The sequence below is a fragment of the Phaseolus vulgaris genome, chromosome 10 (assembly GCF_000499845.2).
Source record: "Phaseolus vulgaris cultivar G19833 chromosome 10, P. vulgaris v2.0, whole genome shotgun sequence".
In the NCBI taxonomy this organism is placed as follows: domain Eukaryota; kingdom Viridiplantae; phylum Streptophyta; class Magnoliopsida; order Fabales; family Fabaceae; genus Phaseolus; species Phaseolus vulgaris.
Genome location: NC_023750.2, coordinates 39,524,136 through 39,550,677, shown reverse-complemented (window position 1 = coordinate 39,550,677; position 26,542 = coordinate 39,524,136). Strand labels below are relative to the sequence as shown.

Here is a 26,542-nt window from a genome sequence, read left to right as displayed (position 1 = left end):
CTTTATATTGATGTTGGGTAAAATTTTTGAAATAATTTTAGAATTCAATTAGATTAGGTGAATGAAACTTAGATTTTTGATATTTTTACTCAAGCGAAATCAGTTAGATTTGTTTTTTCTTTTGTTGAAGCAGAGAAAATTTTGCTCAAGTGAAAATAATACTGTAATTAAACCTAATTTTGCTTGAATTTTCACTCAAATGAAGGAACTATCACTCAAGCAAAAATTTACTGCAACTGAACATGGTCTCCTGCCTATTTTCTCTCAAGTGCAAGTCATTTTTCGCTCAAGATAAAAAATATTTTTAAAAGGTTTTTTATTGCTTTAATTAAATTCTATATAAATTTTAATTATATATGTATTTGAAAGGTTAATTGTATGCGTTTGAGTGATATTTTTTAGATATCTTTTAAATTTTACATTTCTTTGTGATTGAATGATATATTGATGGGTGATATGAATTATGAATCACGTGAAAGTGTGATCCAAATATAATATTTTCAAGAAAAAAAAATACTGTGTTGAGATTATTTAAGATGTGCATTGAATTAGAGATTCGTCTAGAAGAATATATCTTGACTCTACTACTATATTGGAATCATGTATAAATGAAGATTATCAGTTAGTGAAAGTCAAAGGAGATTCATATGACTGAGTTTGGGATTTGAAAAATAATTGGTTTGGAAGTTCATATGGATTAACCCTGTCCTATGAGCATACTTGATTCATTGTGTGGAGAGTTATCACAATAAGAATAATATGACATGTGTAAATATCTGAGTCAAATTCAATGTACAAGTCTTTAAAAAAATAAAGATAAGTATTTGTGTATGTATTTTTGTGGATTTCTAGCATGAGTGATATGAATACGAGTTAATTGTAGACACTTGATTGTTTGGCATAGTGTAATGAATGAAGTATGGTGATTCATATGTTTATAATTATATTTCTTGAAATCTAAAGTTATATTAAAAGTGTTAAAAACCTTTAACTTACTCTACTTTTTGGTTTGTGTTTGTTTTAAAATATGTGATGATCTTGTGTTACACGGAAGAGTGAAAAATGTTACAGGTGAAAGAACTCAACAGTGAACAAATGGAGTTTATCTTTTTCTTATAATGTTTTATTTTAATATATGTATATATGTTAAAATACTTTTTTATCCACATTTATATTTTTTTAATAATATTTTATAATAATGTGAATAACATGTATGATATAGTTTTCTAAGTCATATAATTAAAGATATTACAATGTGTAAAAAAATTATTTTATGAAGTCATGCCTAGATAAATAAGAGAAACGTGTAAATATAACACAATAATATTATTTTAATGTAAAACCATTTAGAAATGAGATGTTAAATGGATAGTTTAGTTGAAGCAAATTTTGGTGGGTCTCATGTTTAGTGAAAAATAAGGATGTTCTTTTTATTACCATTTTTAAAACAGGATCATGTTCAACTTCAATTCTTTTTTTCTCTCTTTCTTTATTTATGTTGATGTATTTTTTAACATGTAATTTAATCATACGAGAGTTTCATATTCATGTTTTAGGTTTTGAATGTAAAAATCATGAGTTATTTAAAATAATTTTAATTTAGATGTATCTTATAAATTTATGTTTGGCTTGATTTCACAATAATTCACTTACATATAATGTTTCTTCTTCAACAGTATCAAGAGTATTATCCAGTGCAACTCTCTCTGTCATATTAAAAATATCTCGTATTTACGATCTTTATACTCTCCAAATGAACATGATTTGGAATACATTATTCCAAACACATATTTTATTCTTCTGAATTTACTAAAAAATATTTAAATCTGGTTTTTTATTCAATGAGTTATTGTTCATGATTTTTTGTTTTTAATAAAAAAAAATTGGCTAAATATTTTACATTTTAATATAGATTCACTTTAGTTTCTAACTTTTTTTAGTACCAATTAAGATATTTTGTTTAATTGGTTGTTAAAACAAAATTTAAGTATAAAAGAGCTCATCAAAATAATCAATTTAAAATAAAACAAATAATTTTAATTTTTTAACATTATTTTTATAAATTCTAGATCATATTTTTCCTACAAAATTTATATGAATATATATATATATATATTATATTTTTCTTTCTACAATTTACTTCATATTTATATATTAATACGTTACTTCCACTAAATAAAACTGATGTACACACATGTCAATAAATTTTTTGCATTTGACTTTGTCATATCACTACGAGAAAATTATGAAATATAAACCAATTTTTAAATATAAAAATTAATTAGTTGCTATAATGACTAAATTAGATATCATTTTAAAAATTAAATTATTTTTTGATTTATTTTTTATCATTGTTAAATGATTTATAAATTGGTATCTAATTAGCTACCAAGGTTTTTGCTACTAAATTGGTAGTTGAACTTGGTTGCTAATTAGATACTAATTTAGAAACTATTTAACAATAATAGAAATCAATTTATAAACCAAAAGTGTTTTTAGTCTTCCAAATGATATCTAATTTAGTCAGTATAACAACTAATTAATTTTGATATCTAAAAATTGGTTTGTATTTCATAATTTGCTAGTAGTGTCTTTTAATCACAAAGTATTTTCTTAAAGTAATTTTAAAAAAAGTAAAATCAAATAAAAACTTTATAAAAAATTGAAAGAAAAGGAAATTTTTTATTGAATAACATGTACCAAATTCATAAATTTATAAGGATCGACAAAGTTATTTAAGTCATAATCTTATCATTAAAAAAAATAAATTATGACAATTAAATTAAATTTTAATTTTGAAAAATAAAACACTAAATATCTATATTTTAAATAAAAAAAATAGAAAGACTGAAATTATGTTTGAACTTTTAATTTTTATCCCTTTAAAGATTATTGTGGGAATGTTGTCAAATTATAGAGACTAGATTCATTGCTTATTAAGAAGTTAGTAAAAGACGTTAAATGAATAATTAGTATTAAAGATAAAGTGAAACGATCAACGGATATTGGGAAAGAATATGGCGGTTACTCTTAAGTGCAATTAGTTCCTATAACCTACAAGACTTAATTTTAAATTGGGACACCATAAGACTAAAAGGACCCTGAGTTCAATTGTCAACGCTCTGTGTCTCAAGTGGCATAAGTTCCTCTCATATTTCTTAATTCTAAACAAATAATAATAATAACTCTCATTTTTTAAGTTAAAATAAAAATATTTTAATTTTTTCTTAAAGAATGTCAAGATAACATATTAAAATAATTTTTTTTAATGTATCATTATTTAAATTAATTTTTTATATTTTTGTATTTTTTTTAATAATACATGCGATGATAAATTATACGATGATAAATGATTGTTATTTGAGATTTGAGTATAACTAAGGTGTTAAGTTGTCTAATAAAAATTTTATTTATAAAATATTAATTAATTATTTATTTTAACACATATTTTTATTATATTTCCGTTTCATTTAGTATGTAGTTTGATTAACTTTTTGAAACAAACAAGACGTGAGTTCCGATGTTGAATAAATAAAGAAGTTTAATATTTAGAAAATGAACTTTGTCAAACAAGGAGTTTCAACAGTTATTATTTAGAATACCATATAAATAAAATAAATCACATTTCAAAATATATAAATAGGTATATATCTCTCTTAATAAATCAGTTTTATAAGTTAAGGTAGACTCAAAGTTAATTTTTCAATATAGTATCATAATTATTTTGAATCTATCATAACGAGAGTTTGTTGAGTTTATCAGATTACCTAATTATTAAACTGTTATTAATTATCTATAATATATAGTTTCACACACAAATTTGACAATCTTATTGTGAAAGATATGTTAAAAATCACACATTGATTAAAAATAAGAACAAATCTTACCTTATAGACTGATGGTATAATATTGTGTTAAGTTTAAAATCAATTTTTTATTATTATCATTAAAAAAAACATCTTAAAAAAATAATTATGATTTAATCAATGTAAAACTACGTTGAATGTATTGAAAGTACAATAATATAAAAAAATAAAAAAGTATTTTTTTAGTTAATTTTGACAATAAAAGAATAGTTGAGATGAAGTGAATGGAAATAGAAATAGAAATAAGAAGCAAGAAGGAGGTAAGGTAAAAGTTTTGGAAGTATATATTCTAAATTGTTGTGTTGAGGGGAAAGAGAAATAGAAAGAGGTGGGTAAAAGCAAGAGGGGATGGGTGGTACATATACCCTATACACCAAAGCGGCAATGGCGCGTGCATTAAATCACCCCCTTCTAATCTAGGAAATTACTTTTTTGATTGGCGGCGCAGTTCTAAACATTTCCTCAACAAAAAAATAAAAATACAAATACTCTCCTGTTACTTTCATTCATAACTAATAATCCCAGCAACCGTATCATACATCCTCCCAACATCTCAATATCAAACATTATTTCCCCCATATAAGAATCACTCCTAATTTTCTTAAATTTTAATTATTATTATTATTCCATGAATCAATTCCTTATTATTATTATTATTTTTGAGTGATATACAATCCATGAGGTTAGTGTGTGGTGTCTTGTAGTATGTGTAACATAACATAAACATAAACACAAGTCTAACTATAACCGTTATGATTTTAGCCACATCAGTCCTCTGGCTATCTGCCCCTATATATAACACGGACCATCATCTCCCATACTCACCTCTTCCTTCACTTTTCAAACTCAATCTTCTCTTTCAAACACTCTCTCTCTCTCTTTCTCTCTCAAGTGAAGAGTATGACAAAGCACATTGATAACCTGTGGGTGTTGGCCTTGGCCTCCAAATGTACTCAAGAGAACATTGCATGGTCACTCTTGATCATGGCCTCTCTCTGGCTAACCATGACTTTCTTCTACTGGTCTCACCCTGGTGGTCCTGCTTGGGGCAAGTACTACTCCTTCCATTCCTGGAAAAAGCCCACTTCAACCTCCACCAACAACCTTAACCTTTCCTCGGATACTGACAAAATCATTCTCGGTCCCAGAGGCTACCCTATGATCGGGAGCTTCAAACTCATGGCCTCCCTCGCGCACCACCGTATCTTTGCGGCGGCCAAAGCATGCAACGCCATGAGACTCATGGCGTTCAGCCTCGGAGACACACGCGCCATAGTCACGTGCCATCCGGATGTGGCCAAGGAGATTCTCACCAGCTCTGTCTTTGCTGATCGTCCAATCAAGGAATCTGCTTACAGCCTCATGTTCAACCGCGCCATCGGTTTTGCCCCGTACGGTGTCTACTGGCGCACCCTCCGCCGCATCGCCGCCACGCACCTCTTCTGCCCCAAGCAAATCAAGGCCTCCGAGTTCCAACGGGCGGAAATCGCCGCCCAAATGACCCGTTCCTTCTGGAACCGCCATGGTGGCTTTCAGCTTCGCGATGTTCTGAAAAAAGCTTCTCTTAACAACATGATGTGGTCTGTCTTTGGACAACGATATAAGCTGGATGAGGCAAACGCAGAAATGGAAGAGCTTTCCCAGTTGGTGGAACAGGGGTACGATTTATTGGGTACCCTCAATTGGGGTGACCATATCCCTTTTCTCAAAGACTTTGACCTCCAGAAAATCCGGTTCACTTGTTCAAAACTCGTCCCCAAAGTGAACCGGTTCGTTGGTTCAATCATCGCCAACCATCAAGCCGACATAACCCAAACCAACCGCGATTTCGTTCATGTTTTGCTCTCTCTCCAAGGTCCAGATAAATTGTCTCACTCGGACATGATTGCTGTCCTCTGGGTAAGTCTAATTTAATCCCCACCAAAATAAATAATCTAAATTTAACCTAAGAACTTAATTACTTACTACCACATCATACATGTTAAATAAGATATAAATAAATAAATAAATAAATGTCTTATTGGTTAAGAAAAGTTATTTTATTTTATGTTGCTAATTTTTAATTTATTTGTTGGACAGGAAATGATATTTAGAGGGACCGACACGGTGGCGGTTTTGATTGAGTGGATATTAGCGAGGATGGTGCTTCATCCCGAGGTGCAAAGGAGGGTGCAAGAGGAGCTGGACAAGGTGGTTGGTGGTGGGTCACGTGCCTTGACGGAAGATGATGTGGCGGTGACGGTCTATCTTCCAGCGGTGGTGAAGGAGGTTCTGAGGCTGCACCCTCCAGGCCCGCTTCTCTCCTGGGCCCGCTTGGCCATCACTGATACCACCATTGATGGGCATCATGTGCCCGCAGGGACCACGGCTATGGTTAATATGTGGGCCATAGCCAGGGACCCAGATGTGTGGGTGGACCCACTGGAATTTAAGCCGGAGAGGTTCCTGGGCTTGGAGACGGAGTTTTCTGTTTTCGGGTCGGATCTGAGACTTGCTCCATTCGGGTCGGGTAGGAGGACTTGCCCCGGAAAGACTCTGGGTTTGAGCACGGTGACCTTCTGGGTGGCCAGTCTCTTGCACGAGTTTCAATGGCTACCATCTGATGAAGCCCGTGGGGTTGATCTAACTGAGGTGCTCAGGCTCTCTTGCGAAATGGCCAACCCCCTCTGTGTTAAAGCCCGTCCTAGGCGTGGACTAAGCCCTTAAAATAATAATAATAATAATAATAGTCATGTTTAAGTCTATCTAAGTTATTAACTTGAAACTCTCTGTTTCAATGGGAAGAGAAAAAGAGAGAAAAAAAAAAAAAAGAGAGGAAGGTTTTGCATGTGGCAGGGGTTGGAGGGAGGTGCATGACACTTTGAAGTCACTAAAATGTTAAGTGCATGGCCCTTTGAGTCATCAGGTTTTTCTCTTTTTTCTTTTTCTGGTTTTTGGTTTTTAAGATGACAGTGAAGTCTGAAGTTGTCCGGTTATAAAAAAATTAGATAATATCTATTTTGATTGTAAATATTGGTAAAATTAATACAAGTTCTTAAGTTTGGCTCTACCATTTAAACAATGTGTCGTTAAAAACTGAAATGGAAGGCGATGAATGAATTAAATAATAATGTGATATATATATAACAGTACTAGAAGTGGTAGTACACCAGTACATAATGCCAGTGGGAGTGTAGCTAGCTATAGACAAGATAGCACACGTGATTACATGATAATTGTGAGTAACCGAGTGAAGCTTAATTGGTGGTGAGGTTCAGCTTCAATTACTTATGTCTAATCAGTTTCATTCATGGTTGAACAGAAGCAGTATTCTGGTGGGGCCTGTGTTCATGTTTTACCCTCTGCTTCTTCTTCGTTTTCATCATCTGTCTATTTTATTTTATTATCAGAAAAAAGATATAAAAATAGAAGAATGGAATTGCAAGTTGTGGAGGTGTTTTATGTATGATGTAGGAGTTGTGAATAAAAGTTAGATTTGAATATTGAGAAATCGGCACTATGCAGTGATAGACAAAAAGCTTGGACTCATCTGCCACTACACAAAGTACATGGTTCCCTCAGCTTTGTAGTTCCTTGGCAATTGTGACTCTTATGCACAAGGACATGTTGATTACTATGGGTGGGGGCTACTCTGGTTTTCAACTTGTCCTCACCTCTTACCACCTATGACGGTTTACACCACAAACTCTTTCTTTGTCATCACAAACTGGACCACATTGATCTATATGTTCAATTTTCTTGGGAGAAGTAAGACTTCAACTATATATATGTAATTGACAGCACAGAGAGGTACATCTTACTCAAATTTAGCACATACACAAGAGGGAATGTTTTATTTATTACAATGCTTTTTATTAATCTTTTTTCCCCTTTTGCTCAGTTTCAATTTCATTTTATGTAAAGTGGGTTTGCCCTCATTTCAGTAAATTTGTTACTATCATGATGGTATGATAGGTAAAAGGGTCTCAAAATCATTAATACTAACAAATTTTTCGGCAATTTCCTGTACACATAGTTGGCTATAACCATTTAAGTCAAACCAATTTAGTTGACCGTGGTCTTCAATTATCCTATTCTTGTCAACTTCAACTTTATTCTCCTCTTTTCTTTCTATTCTATGTTCATGAAGCAGAGGTGGTTTTTTTTTTCTCTCAATTCCTCTTCAAGAACATGGCGTTTGATTTTTAGTCATTGCTGTTTTGCACTCATAGTAACCAAAATATTTACACCTATAGAATTGTCGCTTCTTCGTTGTTGTGTAATTGGATTCAGAAACCATTCCAATGTAATGAGAAACTTTTTCAGATAACATTTTTGTTTACTACTAGTGCACCCTAAGGATAAGAACTATGGCTAGTTCATCAAAACTCACACGTTTATCATCTTAATTGGGCCCAAGTGTAGTGACATGTCTCGGATAAGAATCCAAATTCATTGAATATCTTGTTCCAACTTTTTAGGAAACAAATGAATACTGCATTGACAATTCCAATTATATGAAGGACATAGAAAAATATACTCATGCTTTTATTTTGTCTAACTTAGGTTTTCTCTCACGTTTTTTGTTTCTTTTTTTAATTATAAGAATATGCCGTATTTACTCACCTGAGTACCATGAATCTGGGCTGCAATAATTCTTGTTAAGTTGATCTCTCGGTTGAATTAGCTTAAAGCAATGTGGAGGGTTAAAACACATATCACCATTGTTGAAGATTTAAAATACTTCTAGTGAAGTTACTAAAAGTGTTCCTTATACATAACATGATTAGAGTGATTGGTATTTACTAGTTATAGAAAAAAATTTGTACCTTTTGAATTTCCCATATGAGTATTATTTTAAAATAAAGTTTAGAAATTGAATAACATCACATACGTATCAAGATTCAGCTTTGTTTTTGAAGGTTGACAAAATGGGAAAGCATGACATCAATCATGTAATAATGTAAGTCTAATTGGGTTGAATATCCACACTTAGTTCTTATTGAAGGATAGAACATTACCTATGCTTCCTTGATCTTCCCTTTCACACTATTCCCTCAATAGAAAACCCAAAGTGGTTTGAAAAATAACTCTTTTTCTTATTTATTTATTATAATTTTACCAAGTGTCATTTTTATCCTACACAGTAACAAAAAAGAATATGAAAAGAATAAAATAAATGACATGAATGAATCGTGTAAAAGGTGTTTTTTTACAAGAGTTTATCTTAATTTACCAAGAATGAATGATTGAACATTTTATTCACGACTCCTTTTTTTTTTTTCCTCAAGTGAATGCTATAATCCCAAAATTCAATGTTGGGAGTGAGAGTGCTTAGGGTTTTAAAATTTCTCAATTTGTCTTTGACTTGACAAAAGAGATTCACTTAATTCCCTTTTAGTATAAAAGAATAATGAAAAAATAAAGTAAAAAGGATTAAAATACGTTTTTTTTTGCAAAGTCAGAAACTAAAAATGGGTTTGCTGCATTTTGTACATCAAAACTTTTATCAAAGTTCAGATCCCCTATTCAATACTTTTAACATATTCAATTCGAGTAAAATGCGATGACTTCTAATTTATAATTAACAAAACAATCAAATTTCTGATCACATAGTTATGTTTTTCCTGTGGTTTTTAACTTATTAAATATTCTGAACGTAACATTTAAAATCTTGCATCAAGACTAATTTGCAGGTTGAGCACAGTAAATGTAACATTCCAACAAACAAACATTACATAAAACAAATATTCTTAATGGAAGACGGAAACAAATAATCTTACAAGAAAGAAGGAAGATTTCTCGTTTAGATGTAAATGGGTCAAATATTTTTTTTAGTATTAGGTATAAATGAATTTTGATTTTTTTTTTCAAAACTAAGAAAAGATCTACCTACAAAATACTCTATGATGTTTAAACAAGTAAAAACTTCAAAGTAAAAAGTATAAAAAATAATTAAGTATTAAATGAGTATTTCCTTTAATATTGATATGTATTTATAAATTTTTGGATTTTTAATAATGAAGTTAAGTAACCAAAAATATATTTGATATTATGAATAAATACTTTAATACTGTTTTTTTTAGTTCTGAGCTCAGTACTCAACCATTTAAGTCAAGTACTCTACCATTTAAGCCAATTAATAGATAATGACTATATTTAGTTAACATATCCATAATAGTTGACACATATGTTAATACGAGTTTCTAGGAATTAGATAGGTACATAACTTCTTTTAATTCGAACTCTACAAAATATTAAAACAAGCAAGTGGCTATTAGTTTTCCATTTGGAAGATGGAAAGAGCTTAGTGTGTCTACTTATTAGATCTCGTTTAATAAAGATTGATTTGTTACGACTATTTATAGAGAGGTCGAATTTTTACAATTTTTTTAATGATAGGTTGAACTTTTATGAGTGTTTTAATGAGACGATTTTTTTACAATTATTTATCTTAACAAACAATCATTATTCTATCTTTAAATGCTTATATTTATAAATAATAATTTAGGAAGTGTTTTTCAATGCTAATTAACGAGATATTTTGAAATCTTTGAAATGTTATATTATATGCAGAAAAATCACCTTATTTCGTGTGATGTTGTCCTCTAAAGAGGTGAAATTTTGAGATATCAAGTCGTTTCCCATATTAAAATCCTTGCTTCCTTTTTTTCAAACTCACTTGCCTCATTTTGAGGTTTGAACTCCTTCTAGGTTTCAAGAGCATTTTGTCAAATTACTTTTCCCTCCTTCACAATCTTGCTTTTGTTCATTTGCGGTAGGTACTCTTTGTTTTCTAATTCCTCTGATAAAGGTAGTCCTTTGCAAGCAAGAAGGTTATCGACATCAATGATGGATCGTTCTTAGAGATTCATATTGACTTTTTTTTTATTTAGAGGGGAATTATATGGACAAAATACATCATTCCCCTTCCTCTAATATGAATGTGGCAGTAATCCTTATTTTCCTAATACACATGGTCATCGTAGGGTCCTCTCATAGTCATAAATTAAAAAGCCCCTACCTAAGAAGTTTCTGAGACAATTGGGTTGAGCTTAGCCAGGGGAAAATGAAAACATAGGTTTACCATACTATTAGATACTCGGGAAAGTTGATTCGTATTCCTTTGAGTATATATTGTGAGATTTTTTTTGAAAAAATATTTCCTCCAATGTATGTAGTAATGATATGGTTGAACAAATCATTTTTAAGGTTTGCATTGTCGAATAAATGGTGTACATGAAACCCTAACCAACAAGGAAGATTTTACCTTTATGTATAAGTTTTTCTTCAAGGAATTCAACATTTTTTTTTCTAACTCCCTTTGAATGCCATATGTTGACTACCATGAATGTGACACCCTGCTAATTGCATATGAGCAATTAGGGTTTCAATGTTTTGTATTAAGCTTGATTGTTAAATGCTTGAAATTCAAACCAAAAGGCTTGTTCGAGGATAATATCATCAGGACCTTCAAGGATTACTCTAGTTGCACTTCCCTTCTTGTTTAAGACGCAGTCCACGTTTAAAGACCATCATTCATGTTGGTTTTCAAATTTAGGTAACTTAATGAGAAAATTGATAAGAAAATAAGCTTTCATAGGACATAAAATTTTAAATCTAGTCCAAATTGTGGTAACTCTATTCACCATGTTGTCATTCTTCTTGTCAATTTGTACTTTTTCAATATTGTGTGATAGGATAATTAGTTCATACTACGATGAAAAATCTTAGAAAATATTAACATAATCTTCTTGTTGAAAAAATAAAAGGATAAAAGAGTTTTTCAATTACTTGATATTGTTCTTTGTTTGTTTTTGTTTAAGAGTGTAGCTTGTAAAGTGAAAAAGACTCTATTTTTTATTTTCTTGCAATACCAACATCAAACTAATTACTAAGTAGGACACTACTTATGTCTTATTTGTAATATTTTTAATCCAATTATTTGTACTCTTCATTTTGTGAAGTCATTTTGCCACATCCTTTCTTTAAGAGTAATATTTTCTACCTTCTATCTTATATATTTGTAGCGAGAAGTAACAACTAAGAATACTTGAGTTGAATTTTCAGAGAAAGGTTGAGTATGAATAGATAAGTTATTTGTGTACTCATTTTGTAATCAATTTGAATAGTGAAACCTTTAAAAAAAATTAAAGAAAAAAATTGACGTAACCTAAAAAAATGTGTGAATCATTATATAAATTGTTATTAAATGGGAGACAAATTTTTTTTCCAAAGATAAAAGGTGGACTTGGTCAAGAACATTGAAAATTTTAAGACGACTCTCTTCAGAAAGTGACATTGAAAGATGTTTCATGAAAACAAGACCCTTTAAGTAGAAGTTTTATATGCAAAACAAGGTGGGATTAATAGATAGTTGAAGTTGGAGAATTATTGAAAAAGTGTTCCTTTAGTAAAAGAAATTTGGAAAATCACTCAAGGGAAAAAAAACGAAATAATTGATCTGAATCTAACATTTATTCGAAAATTGAGTATGAAAAATTATTAGTTTAAAGAATTATGGACAAAGACCTTAAGGGGTTGAGAAATTGGAATGTTAGATGAGTTGGCAACATTTATCGAGTAGTTTCATCCAACATTGTGTGTTGATGACGAATGGGTGCGAAAACAATCAACCAATGTTTAAGCTATTAGAAATGCAACATGGAGTCAAAATTGTTAATATATACACGAAGAGCTATTATGGGCAATACATAGGCAAAAAGGCCTTGTCCAAAAGGAACATAGATGTAAGAGAAAACAATTTGTGTTTAAATCTTTTTGGAAGATCTTAGCTATATCTTCAACTCATTTTACTGTCTGGAGAGTGTTGGGTAACACGATTACTTCGAAAGCCAATTTGTTAAGAAGAAGGGTTGTAGTTGATTGTCGGTCTTGTTGTTTGTGTGGGGAGACAAAGGATATCACAAGACATTTGTTTTTCGAATGTAGAACTTGGTTAGTTTGAAACTAGTGTAGTGCTTGGCTTGGGGTGACATCGGTAGATTATATTGATCCTGTTTCACATTTTTTGTATTTTAAACGGTGTAATGTTCCAACCTATATTAATGTCTTTTGGGAAGTGCCTGAATTGTAGTTATTGGTGAGATTTGGAGGCATATGAATAAATGCATCTTTAAAGGTGAAGTGATATATCATTCTGAAATTTTTTCTTTGGTCCAACTAAAGGTCTGGTCTTAGATTACATCTAAAGTTGCGCACACTTGTTTTTCCTGGTCAGATTGGTGTCTATCCGTTCACATGTTTGTTTATGATTAAAAAATCCTGACTTTACAGACTTTTAGTTTGAGTATGACGCCTGTGTGATATTTTTATGTTTCTCTTTTTAGTAGCTTAAGTTTGGTTGGGTGAAGTTGTTGGTTGTTTCCGATTAGATTTGTATTAGGGTTGGATCACTTAAAGTAGTTTATATTTATTTATTCTTTCTTTATGATAAAAAAAGAGAAAACAATCTTTGTTCTGTTTACTAGTAACAAGTGAAATCTTCACTGCATCATCTGTTCTTTAACTGTAAATTCTAATATAAGGTGTAGCAAGAATTCTATGGATGGATAAATTGTAAGGGTGATGTTAGAAAACTTGTAACAATAATTTTAACTAACATTTTTTTTATTAAACAAATAGTGAGTTGAATAGAATAAAATGGAATATTTAAGGAATACTCTAACTTTTATAAAAGGATTATTTAGTGTAATTTTAGCAACATTTTCATATAGAAAAAAGTGATGAGAAGAGATAGACATGAGTGATGGTTTGTTAGAACATTGTGGTCTATCGAACTTCATAGAAGTGAGTAATTCTAGATTCCATAAAATTCAAAACTTGGAAGTGGATCAATATTTCTAGTTTTTTTCTTTTTATGAGTGAGAACTTTACCCTTTAATTTGTATGAGTGCATTTTGATGAGAATATAGTGTCATATGGATTTTAGTCCCAAGTAGAGTTTGATTTCTTAGACTTCTCCTTCTATAGAAATCTATGTTGCTCAAAGATAAAAGGACAAATGCTTAAAGGTACTAGTAGATAAATATGTAGTTTTAGTTGATGATATCTTTTATGTAAAGATGATTGAAAATGAATTTTAGTGGTTATATATATAATATTTGCTTTTACTAAAGCAAGAATAGTTATATTTTAGAGAAACCACCATTACCAGTCTCTTGCAAACTGGCATTATTAATAAGAACACCAATTAATGTATGTGAACAAACATTAGGATGAAATACATTTGTTACATATTTAATGGTTTTCAAAGGTTTGAAATGTGTCACTTTCTACATTTTCAATAATAAAGCTGGCAGCGCATATGGATCAAATTAATAAAATTATAGAACAACGTAAGGATAAAACGAACACTATTTTTTCCTATATATAAAGTGGTAGCTAAAAAGATATAAAGAATTTACCCTAGCTTTTTTCCTTGTAAAGATTTGTCAAAAGACATGAAAAAAAAAATCTGATGCTACCGAAAGCCTATGAAACATGAATGACAGTGACACCAGTTGAAGCTTGAGTCTTTATCCTATTCCTGTCTCATTAACGAAAAAATATCGTGGAATATTCATCCATATACTTTATAGTTTATCCTTTTGCATGATAGAAAAAAAGAAGGCAGGTAAAAAAAATTACTGATAAAAAAAACAAAAAAAGGAAGGTAGATTACGTTGTTGGAAAAAGAAAGCTGAAATAAGAAGGTGAGCTCAAATATGCAAATGACAACATAACAAACGGGACAAAATGGTTCGTGGGTCGTTTGGCACATATTTGGGCCAAACTAAGTGGGACAAACAAGATTTTGCGTTTGGTTATTGCCCTCTAGCTCACAAAGGAACATGGGTCCAATGATGTCTACACCTAAATGACACATTTTGTCATTGGGATTCATTCAGTGGGGGACCGAATCTTAAACTTTATACTCTTTCATCTATCTATACCTCTATTGTCACTTTTCAAACAATTATAACGGGTCTACAACGGATTCACCATGATTATCAAAAAAATTAATTTTCATTTATCAAATTTCATCCCTTTCTTCTTCTTCTTCTTCTTCTTCTTCTTCATCTTCCTTAAAAAAAAAAGGTGGTGTATGAAACAAATTTATTCATCCAACCAAGTTTTCCAGCCAAAATGACGTGCTTAATAGAATTGAGGTGGGTTAGAGGAAGCATATTAGTTTGTACAAATAAATAAGTAATTTGCAACATACCTATATATACCTAGGAAAAGGGTGCTAAAAATTTGTGAACGGTACATTGACTGTTTTTAAAACCTACTAAGACCAGTCTAATGCTGAAACTTTTAACGATTATATATATATATGCCCTAATACAGCTCAATATGTTAATTAACCAGAAATCCTAGCTCAAGAACAATAACTTTTATAACACAGGGTTAGATCAAGTTACTTGGCTTGTGAAGCAAACAAAAAGGAACCGAATGAATTCTTCCCAGATTAAATTTTCATGTGAATGTTGTGGTAATCTCTTTTTAAATGTTAACAATTTTTTTTGATACGATCTCATGTACGGAAAAAGACAGAAACACAACCTTTCACATAACATCGTCAACATAAGGCCATTCCCAAAAATAGATACTTGTTTCTACTAAGTGCTTACTGCAATTAAATGATTCGGTCTTTTTTTTAACTAACTATTCAGCCAGGGATACAGAATCAAACATGGAACACAACAGATAATACAATAAATGTCACTCCAATTACTAGGTTTAATCAAATCTATTTCAAAATATTATTCATGAGATACTAGATTGAGTCCAAATGAGCAACTAGCATAACTGAGAAAGAGGCCATAGCAAATCAAGGAAACAAAATTAATCCCTGCATGATATTTTTGAGAGAGCAAAATACTTATAAATGATACCCAAAAAAAGAAAAAGAAACAACACTGCCGCCACTTTATTACTACTAGGACACTATTGATATAGACTTTGAATGATGGATGCACTAAAACTCTGGCCACAGCTCATATCAATTGTCTGATTCAGTGGACTTGGTTTTTTTGCCATAGTACTGCAGAGCAAAGGCAGCGCCCAGTATCAGCAATGGAACCAGGTACTGCAAGATCTTAACAAACCCAGAAGATTGATTATCATGGGCAGGTGCTTGCGTAGGTGGGCGTGGAGTATTTTTGGGAACATGTACTGCTGGAATAGAGGTGGTTTCAACCTCCCCAACAAAGTATGTTTCCATCATCTCAACTGCTGAGTCACTGTGGCCAATATCTTCAAAATCAGTTGTGGCATCCTTCTCTGTGTAAAGACCAAAACATTCTCAGTCCATGTCTATTATTTTTTCTGTTTTTTAATGATTCACTGTCTTTATTGTAGCAAACTAGGCCAGAGGAAATAGATTCTGATCGCATATTAATGACATTAACTAACCAAGATGAACTAATTACCTGTCGAGGTCACTAAAACTTCATCACCTCCTGGATGATCATCCAAAAATGGGGTCACATCATAAACCTGCCACGATGAAATGCGTGTTAGGTAAATTATTTTGATCTATATACAGTCCTACTATTCACAAAACAAATCTCAAGGAACATCTACTTGAGCTTCTATAGCAATTATAAATAGGAAAAAGAAGGATAAGTGAAGAAATCATAGGCCACGGGAACTTGGAGTACGTATTTGACATCTCGAAATAAAGGTTAAAACTGGGATCTTATTCTATATAGAAAGGTTTCTCCCCGCTACTGGTTCTTTTTGCAGTGCATAGTGTAATTTAATCAGTTCAATTTTCAGACAGTGAGTGTAAAAGCAAATGTATTTAACTATTTGATTGGTCAATCTATTTACAGATGGATATTTCTTCAATGTTGTTTATAATAATATCTATATATATAACTTTATAAGATCATTTGCCTTACCAGTACCTAAAGTTTCCGAACTAACTAATTATTGACTGTGTTCATCTTTCGCTAAGACTCAAGACAGTCTGAATAGAACATTGAAACAATGACTCTGTTGCCATTCATATAAATAATTTAAATTTATGATACAACAAATAAGGGATTCTTTTCTTTTACTGATACGTAGGAAGGGAAGAATCGATGTCATCCTGATTAGATAGAGCTGGTGGTGGGGTGTGGCATCCCTCAATAGGATTGAAAACATTATAGGCTTTATGAAAAGAGAGGAAATGATTTCCAGAGAGTCTTCGAAAATTGAAATCAAGAGTTTTAGCAACATAGTTTTTTCAATACCAGAAATCACAAGAGATGGTTATGAGAAGAAGTGGAGGTACTTTTGAAGGATTGAGATTCTGAGTGCTTGAAGAGGGTGTGATGGATGCAGAGGTGTTTGTTGATGGAGTCATTAATATATGATACCATGTAAAGTTCTTAAAGAGGAAGGTGATCGTTCCCTTTTGCAAGCTTTGAATAAGCTGTTTATATGAAGCTTTGGAAGATTAGAGGTCTATGAGACCTGGAGAGGTAGGGATTCTTTTGGCTCAGATTCATTGCTGGAAACGTTGTCTGAAGACTTTCTTCTTTCATTGTTTTCCCTTTTCTGAAAGAGTTTGTATTTTCTTTAATAACATTTGTTCTTTCGATAAAAAGCAAAAAGTTGTAGAGACTAATTAAAATGCAATGGAACATTTCACACAAGCAACTTGTTCTAGCAACTAGAATTTAGAAAGCAAAATCTTCTTCTCGATAGGGGATAATATATTAGTTTATGAAGCTTGTTAACTCAGGTAGTCTTATGATAATATGTAATGAGCACTTGAAAAATAACTCATTTAACTTCCACATATTTAGACAGGAGAATCCTATCCTTTAATAAAAATAAACTTCACATCAATGTCACTTTGTGAAAAGACTCACCAGATCATAGCAAGACAAACAAGCATCGATATATAGCCTCTTACCAACCAGGAGTATGCTATCTCATTCATGTTCAATGACTAATCCGGTGACAGTTTTATCACAGAAATAGTTTGAGATAAAATTGAACTTCAAATTCCAACAGTTGCCGCCCTCAACAAAATTAAGAATATAATAATTGTACATAGTTGTGTTTTTGCAGATGCTATAAAGCCAAAATGAGAAAATAAATAAAAGACAATCCATATTTTACAAATGGTATAAATGTCTTTTAATTATGCCCAAACAACTTTCTAAATCATTAAATACCATATTACCACTGCGAGCCCTCTGATTTATCCGTTTTTCAATGAATTTCACAAGGAAAGAATTTGCATCATTAAAAAAATCTTATAAAATTGAATCTAGTCTAGTTATATATGCTTATAGTGTTTGAGTCCAGAAGAGTAGTTTTAAGTGCACCCCCTAAGACCATCTTTATTGTTGGGTTCTTCAACCTAAGAATTGTTCTTAGAAGAACTATGGTTGGACTAGATGAAAGTTCTCCAAGCTGGAACAATTGTTCTTGACCCAAGAACTCTGAAGAACAGGGAAAGGGAAGGAGATGAGAGAGCTGAGAAAGAGAAAGGGAAGGAGATGAGGTAGATGAAGAACTTCAAATGAGTTCTTAACACTGGAGAGAAAAGACAAAACAAAAAGGTTCTTAGTATCCTAGATGGCAATGTAGGATTCACAAAATTATGCTTAACTATTTTTGGTTCTGGGTAAGAGATGCTCTAAGCACTCTTCACTACCACAGTTGCAGCCACGTCAAGCATTTTCCCACAATTTTACACGATTTCAGCAATCACAATGCAACTCTTCAATTAATCAAACATTTTAGCCATTTTCCCACAAGAGATTTGTTTTATTATTGAGCTAGTATAAACACTTAACCCATTTGCATTGTGTTGGGCTTTTGGGTTTCCCATGATGAGTATGCTAAATTAATCTGGTTAATCAGTAAGAGCTATTATCAGTTATCATAAGGTGTTCAGAATCCTTGTATGAGAATCCCTGTTTATTATTGTAGGAAGCATAAATTACTGTTGTACAAACCATGGTTAGGGATTTAATTGATGAAATGAAAGAATTTTGATTACTTTTATATCAAAATTCTAAAATCTAAATGCCAAGCACAACATGTTTGTATAAGTGCAATGCATGAAGCGTAAGTAAGAGAGAGAAAGAAAGAGAAAGTATTCTATATTGTTGCGTAAACGTATGTTACAGAGGGTATATAAGGATATATATTTAAGAGCTATAACTGCAACAGTTATACAGTTACAATATGGTTAACAGCCCCCCGTAAACTTAGGGTTGGATTATCCAAAACCATAAGTTTATCTCTAAAGGTAGTGAAACTTGCACCCGAAATGGGTTTTGTGAGAATATCAGCAACTTGGAATCTAGCTGGAATATGGGTGAGGCATGCACGTTGGTGTTGAATGTGATCACGAACAAAATGGAGATCTAACTCAAAATGTTTCGTTTTTGAGTGTAGAATGGGATTTGCTGAGAGTAGGACAGCTCCAAGATTATCAGAGTAAACGTTGGGAACAGAGGTGAAGATGCGAAGCTCAAAGAGTAGGGATTGAAGCCAAATGATATCAGTAAGGACCGCTGCTATCCCACGATATTCAGCCTCTGTACTGCTTCGAGAAACAACCTTTTGTTTGTGAGATGACCATGAGACAATATTGGAACCAAAATAGACACAGTAACCAGTGGTGGATTTTCGATCATCAATATCATTTCCCCAGTCTGAATCACAAAACCCCATGAGATCGGTGTTGGTGCTACATTTGATGAGGAGACCATGATGCAGCGTGCCTTTGAGATATCGGAGAATCCGTTTGACAGCTTTCCAATGATGTTCCTGAGGGCTATGCATGAACTGCGAAACTTTGTTGATTGAATAAGTGAGTTCAGCCGAGTGAAGAGAGCATATTGAAGCGCACCAACAACAGAGCGGAACATGCTGGGATCAGGAACAGCGGCAGTGGCGTCCTTGGGAAGCTTTAAGGATGATATCATAGGTGTTGGTTGGGGGTTAGAGTCCAACATATTTGTGCGGTGGAGTAAGTTTTGTATGTAGCGTCGTTGAGACAGATGTAAGTGACCAGAGGGAAGAGTAGAGACTTCTATACCCAGGAAATGATGGAGGGGACCAAGGTCTTTGAGAGCAAAGTGAGAACTGAGAGTGGTGATGAGGGACGTGATGGCAGTTGAGGAGGATCCAGTGATAATTATGTCATCGACATATATCAAAACAAACAATGTAGAAGAGTTAGTGAAGCGAACGAATAAGGAAGGGTCACTGATTGTTGAACGAAAACCAATATTGTTGAGAGTGTGACTTAGCTTCTGAAACCAAGCACGAGGTGCTTGTTTTAGCCCATATATTGCCTTGTGAAGCTTGCATACAAGCTTTGGATTTGTAGCGAGAAAACCCGGAGGTTGCTGCATGTACACATGTTCATGTAGGTCACCATTGAGAAAAGCATTGTTAATGTCGATTTGATGAATGGGCCAGTGAGACGAAACAGCATGAGCAAGCACAACCCGTATGGTAGTAGGTTTAACTACTGGGCTGAAGGTTGCAGAGTAATCTAGACCCTCAGATTGGCTGTACCCCTTCGCCTCCAACCGGGCTTTGTGTCTCTGAAAGGAACCATCAGCATTGAACTTGTGTTTAAAAATCCATTTGCAGCCAACAAGGTTTGCACCCGGAGGTAGTGAAGTCAGAGTCCATGTGCCATTTGTGATAAGAGCACGATATTCATCATTCATTGCCTGAGTCCACTGGGGGGATGCGAAGGCTGCAGCTACAGTAGTAGGTTCAGGAGAACCAGAGTCTATGTGAGCAGAAAAAATTTTGGGTTTAACAATACCTGCTTTTGCTCTGGTTTTCATTGGGTGAATATTGTGAGTGGGTGAGCTATTACGTGTGATGGGAGCAGTGGAACAAGAAGAAGATTGTTGAAGATGCAGGGAGGAGGTCGGCAGAGATGCAGAAGGAGCGACGGTGGAGTGAGTGGGTGAAGATAAAACTGTTAGAGTAGGATGTATAGGAGGAGAAATAGAAGGAGTTGACAGAGCAGGTAAAAAACCATATTGAGGGTTAGAATATGGAAAAACATCTTCATTAAAAACCACATGCCTGGAAATAAAAGTTTTGCCAGAGGAAGACAGACAGATGTAACCTTTGTTGTGTAAGCTATAGCCAAGAAATAAACAGCATGCAGAACGAAAATCCAGTTTATGTTTGTTGTAGGGACGCATAAGAGGGTAGCAAGCACATCCAAAAGATCTAAATTTGGTATAGTCAGGTTTAGTCTTAAGCAAAAGTTCATACGGAGTTTGACCCTTTAAAACAATGGAAGGGAGAACATTGATTATATGGGTGGCAGTAATAAAAGCTTCAACCCAAAATTTCACAGGGAGAGAAGCAGCAGCAAGCATAGATAACCCCATGTCAGTAATATGCCTATGTTTTCTTTCGATAGCACCGTTTTGTTCATGAGTGTGAGGGCATATGAAACGATGTTGTATACCATGTTTGAGTAAAAAGGTGTTAAAAACAACAAATTCTTTTGCATTATCTGTTTGGATGGTTTTTATTTTAAAACCAGTTTGATTTTCAGAGAAGAGTTTGAAGCGTTCAAAAGCAGCAAGAGCTTGAGATTTAGTATGCAAGAGATAAATCCATGTGTATTTTGAGTATGCATCGAGAAACGAAATGTAGTATGAGGCACCATTGTTAGCACAAACAGCAGAAGGTCCCCAAATATCAATATAGATCAATTCTAAAGGATGATGATACACAGTTGTAGATAAAGAGAAAGGCAATTGATGGGCTTTGCCCTTAACACAAGCATCACAGAAAATCGGTTTTGCATTACACGAAATGTCACAATGTTTGAGAATAGTTTTGATCACAGAAAAACTACAATGCCCAAGCCGATTATGCCAAAGATGAAGAGGAGGCTTTGCAGATTTGAAAGAAGTGTAGTTAGCAGAAAAAACAGTGGAGCGTAGGTCAGGGAAGATATAGAGATCATCTTTAAGAGTGCCTTGTAGAAGAATCTGTTTGGTTACCTGGTGTTTAACATAGCAAGAATGAGGATGAAATTCAAAAAATACATTGTTATCCCGAGCAAACTTGGAAACACTGAGCAAATTTTTAGTAATGTTAGGAACATGTAGGAGATCATGTAAAGAGAAAGAAGTACATGAGGTAGATGATATACATGAAGCAGAACCTATATGAGCAATTTTCATACCTGCACCATTACCTAGTTTGACGTTTGCATGGCCTTGATAGGGTTGTTGATTAGTGAACAGAGTATGATCGTTTGTGATATGGTGAGAAGCACCGCTATCTGGATACCATAACGGATCATCCAAAGAGGATGGTGAACCAAGAAGAGAGGAAGAGGGTTCATCATGTTGAGGTGTAGAGAAAGAAGAGGTGTTTGCGGAGAAGGATGGTGGTGTTGAACGATCAGACCAGTGCCAACAATTAATTGCAGTATGACCAAGTTTGGAGCATATTTGACAGCGCACAGGGTTGCGTTTCCATGACGAGGGATTGGAGTTCCAAGAAGTGTATTGTGAAGGCCGAGGTTTTCCACGATGAAAACGATTGGAGTTGTATGTAGAAGGTGGGCCACGACCACCACCGAAAGAGTTGGGAAACGTGGGTGAAACTTGGAATGATTTGGAGAAACAACAGAGGCAGTGTTAACTTGAAGAAAAGACGAGTGAGAAGTTTTATACCGGGTAAATCGATCTTCTTGAGCAAACAACAGGGCTTCAATCTCAGTGATAGTGTAGGGGTCAGTGCGAGAGGTGACGGCAGTGATAAAAGCATTGTATTCTTCAGGCAAGCCTTCAAGAATGATGTCGATGTGATCTGCAATGGAAACAGGGGCACCAATCGCGGCAAGCATGTTGACAGCGTTCTTGATATCATAAAGATATGAGGAAATAGATCTGTCATTCTTGAGAGTCTTTAACTGAAGCTTGAGTTTCTGAACTTTGGCCCGAGTATGAGAGGAAAATTGAGTTTCAAGGTAGCGCCAAATATCTGCAGTTGTATCAAGACCCACTACGTTGGTAAGAATGGGTGTAGACATTGATGCAAGAAGCCAAGCGATGATAAGCTGGTCTTGTTGTTGATAGCGTAAAGAGTCATCAGAAGGGGAAGAACTATCTGCAGCGGAAGAAGCAGTTGTGGACAGGACATTGGTACCGGCAAGAAAATGACTCAGTTTGAGTCCTCGAATGGAAGCAAGAACCTGGTGTTTCCAAAGAAGGTAGTTATCTTCATCTAGTTTAAGCGTGATCGGTGTTGTAAACTGATGAATGGAGGTCATGGCCAGAGGAAGAGAGCGATGAGAAGACGTAGAAGATGACTCAGGAGTGGACGGTGAAGTAGCCATGACGGGAAAAAAAAACTTAAGATTTGCTCATGATACCATGTTTGTATAAGTGCAATGCATGAAGCGTAAGTAAGAGAGAGAAAGAAAGAGAAAGTATTCTATATTGTTGCGTAAACGTATGTTACAGAGGGTATATAAGGATATATATTTAAGAGCTATAACTGCAATATGGTTAACACAACAGGGATTGAATCAACGGTTTTTGTTCAAAACCATAGCCAGTTTTTGTTTTTCAATAAACCGAACCCTCTGTATGAGGAAAATTAGGAAACTCCCCAGGATCAGTCAAATCAAGTAAGATAAAGTCCTAAACATTCATCCATAGATTATTCACACATCAGATTCATCCAAGGAAAAATAAAAGATCGAACTAATGAAAACAGATCTAGAATCAAATGATAAAATAAACAGAATCCAGATCACAAAAACTGACCTTCCCTTTGACTATAATCCAACAATCCTTCCTGTGATTGTGCTTAGCCACCTCCTCAAAGGTAAACGTTTTGGTACTTGAACTCATCACTGCCTCTTCGCTGCCCACAGAAAAACCAAGTACACCCCATTGCCATAAAATTATTCATACAATACAACACACAAAAAGGGAAAAAGATTTGTTCAAGACTAAAAACCCAAGAAAAATTCAGATAACTAAGGCTTAAAATGGAGAAATGGAGAAAGGCACAAGCATAGATGGAAAGAAGTTAAAGAGAAGAAAAATTCTTACACGCTGCAGAAGATAGAAAGGAGAAGATGGTCTTTCTCTCGAACAGTATACTTTTTAACACTGATGCTGTTTCTCTCTCCAACAACCTAAGACCAACACTACTTATACTTGTAGTTTGAAAATCCCAAGACTACACTGCTTTTTTTTCTACAATTTTAAAAGGAAATTTGTTTTGTTTATTTAATCAAATATTAACCTCGTTTATTATTCCTTCCCCAATTATTAAAACTAGTCACTTCTAATATAATTATGCATATCAATAATAGAAACAATTACTTACTTGATTTTATTAAATCTATAAAATAATGTTACCAATTACTAAAGTTATCTTACTATTTATAACCTTTAATTTCTTTATTTAATGATAAAAAACGCTTATTCGATTGATAATAAAAACCGTTTTCTACCTTAACAAAGAAAGGATATATTGAGTGTTACTCTTAATGATCTTTTATTAAAAAAAAAAATAACTGTAATGTATTGTAAAAAATTATCAATTATGAGTAAGGTTAAATATATTTTTTCTCTCTTTATTTTTATGTTAAATTAATTTTAGTTCTAGTTAAAACTTTAGATTTATAAATAAAGTTAAATATATATATATATATTTTATTTTTTTTCTTTTATGTTAAATTGACTTTCCTTTAACTTTAAACTTTTTCTGTAATTGTATTAAGAAAACTATTAGAATAAGTAATAAATCTTTTTACCGGAACATTTCTAGTATAGATTAAAATATTAAAATATTTCAAAATAACTCATAATTAAAATAAATATTATAATATAATAGAATCCACGTTAAAAATTTATTTGTTATTATAAAAAAAATTAGTAAAAATTTATTTGATAGTTTTCTTGAAAAAAAAATATTATTTTATATTACATAAATTCTGTGTTATAATATATGGTAAAAACATATTTAATCGTACAAAAATAAGAGGTAAAGTATTTTTAATAATTTATTATAAATTAATGAAAGATAGTAATTAAAGTGATAGTAAAAAGTTTAAATTAACTTATAGAAACATTAATTATATTCATTAAATATGTACTGGGCTAATTTAAAAGTTTGTATAAAATATTTATAAATTAAATGGTAACTTATTTGACTTTCTTAAAAGTTTGTTTGAATTCTTAAATAAGCAAAATATTAAGGGCGTGTGGAAAAGGGAAGAATAGAAGAAAGTTGGAAAAACGAAAAGAAAAGAGAATGAAAATACATTATGCAACTTTTTGCTTTAAAACTTTTTCTTTCTCTATGAAAAGATTTGTAATGACTTTGACACTATTTTTTTTTTAAATTAATAAATTATATATGATTATGTATGTAAACTATATTTTAATATATATATAACACTTATAATTTCTTTATTAATTATTAGTATTAATTTTAATTATCAATACATATTTTATTTAATTTAATATTTTATTTATTTTAAAACTAATATATATTTTTAAATTTTTTATAATAAATTCTTTAATAATTTAAAAAAAAAATATTATTTATGAAATTTGTAAACTTATATTTTATACATTTTAAAAAACTAAAAAAATCTTTTCCAATATCACATCAATTACAAACTTCAATAAATTTTTCTCACAAATCTACTTTAATATATCCAATCCAAACTCACTTTCCTCTCAAATTATTCTAAATTTTCTCCCTCAAATCTTCTCTTCAATTCAATAGGAAAAGGTTTTGGTGGCATTGTTTCTCACGCTTGCTTGCATCATTATATTCAAACGTTGAAATTTGGTTTGTTTACTTCCTTTTCACACATGTAGTCTTTTCACATTCAATTAAAAAATGTATGACTAGATCTTTCATACCAAAGAGAATCAGATTTAAGGTGAATCTTGAAATATGGGAATTTCGATTTACCAATTTGTTGTTATTTGACTGAAAATAGATAAAAGTTTCAGAATTATAATTTTGTCCTTCAAAATACTAATACAATTTAAAAATAAATCCTATTAATTTGTATATTTATTTAAAATTTGTCTAAGTATTACTCACATTTTTTTTTCTTCCTGAAAGCAAATTATATTAAGTGTGGAGGTACATGATCAACTAGGATATATTCGGGCATAATAGATTATTATTGTGAATTTTAATATTTAGTACAATTAATTTTGAACCATAATAATTCAAAGATTCATTAAAGTTTAAAGTTCATTACACCAATTTAAACATTGCAATAAATAATTGTCTACAAATTAACTTAATTACTTATGAAACCATTCTGACTTTTATTGACATTAACAAAATTTTAGTTGAGTATTAAATTATAAAATGTCTAAAAATAGGTATTTAGGCTTTAATTAATGATAAGCTAAATCATGTAAAAAAAAGGTAAAAAATGAATGATAAAATTGTTATTTACCCATCCACTCCCGTTCAAACTGAACATGTAAATTTTATTCTCATGTTATTATTATTATAATTTAAATAAAAACTTTCAGGTATCACTATATAACTTGACATCTCATATATGTTGATATTTTGTGATATTTATCCTTATTATTATAATTATTGTTATTAATATTATTAATAATATCAATAATATTAATATATTAAAAATAATATCACAATATTAATAATAAAATTAATAAAAT

General features: G+C 32.1%; 2 protein-coding genes across 2 annotated transcripts; one reads left to right on the top strand and one right to left on the bottom strand.

Moving 5' to 3' along the window:
• The first annotated feature begins 4,561 nt into the window (after positions 1-4,561).
• Positions 4,562-6,915, top strand: LOC137818241 (cytochrome P450 78A3-like). Its single transcript, XM_068621534.1, has 2 exons — positions 4,562-5,765; positions 5,946-6,915. Exons 1-2 carry the CDS (start codon positions 4,767-4,769, stop codon positions 6,570-6,572), a joined length of 1,626 nt encoding a protein of 541 aa, XP_068477635.1. The 5' UTR covers positions 4,562-4,766; the 3' UTR covers positions 6,573-6,915.
• Positions 6,916-15,558: 8,643 nt separating this feature from the next.
• On the bottom strand, positions 15,559-24,083 carry LOC137812518 (cytochrome b5-like). The gene is made up of 4 exons (XM_068614538.1): positions 23,927-24,083; positions 23,636-23,735; positions 16,283-16,349; positions 15,559-16,133 (listed from the first exon to the last, which is right to left on the bottom strand). Exons 2-4 carry the CDS (start codon positions 23,720-23,722, stop codon positions 15,853-15,855), a joined length of 435 nt encoding a protein of 144 aa, XP_068470639.1. The 5' UTR covers positions 23,723-23,735; positions 23,927-24,083; the 3' UTR covers positions 15,559-15,852.
• Positions 24,084-26,542: the final 2,459 nt, after the last annotated feature.

Excerpts from the sequence above, each read along its gene's own strand:
- LOC137812518 (XM_068614538.1), bottom strand. The coding sequence starts at position 23,722 with ATGAGTTCAAGTACCAAAACGTTTACCTTTGAGGAGGTGGCTAAGCAC. Across the intron at positions 16,350-23,635 it reads GGATTATAGTCAAAGGGAAG|GTTTATGATGTGACCCCATT; the intron begins GTCAGTTTTTGT and ends TCATCGTGGCAG. Across the intron at positions 16,134-16,282 it reads AGTTTTAGTGACCTCGACAG|AGAAGGATGCCACAACTGAT; the intron begins GTAATTAGTTCA and ends GTCTTTACACAG.
- LOC137818241 (XM_068621534.1), top strand. The coding sequence starts at position 4,767 with ATGACAAAGCACATTGATAACCTGTGGGTGTTGGCCTTGGCCTCCAAA. Across the intron at positions 5,766-5,945 it reads ACATGATTGCTGTCCTCTGG|GAAATGATATTTAGAGGGAC; the intron begins GTAAGTCTAATT and ends TTTGTTGGACAG.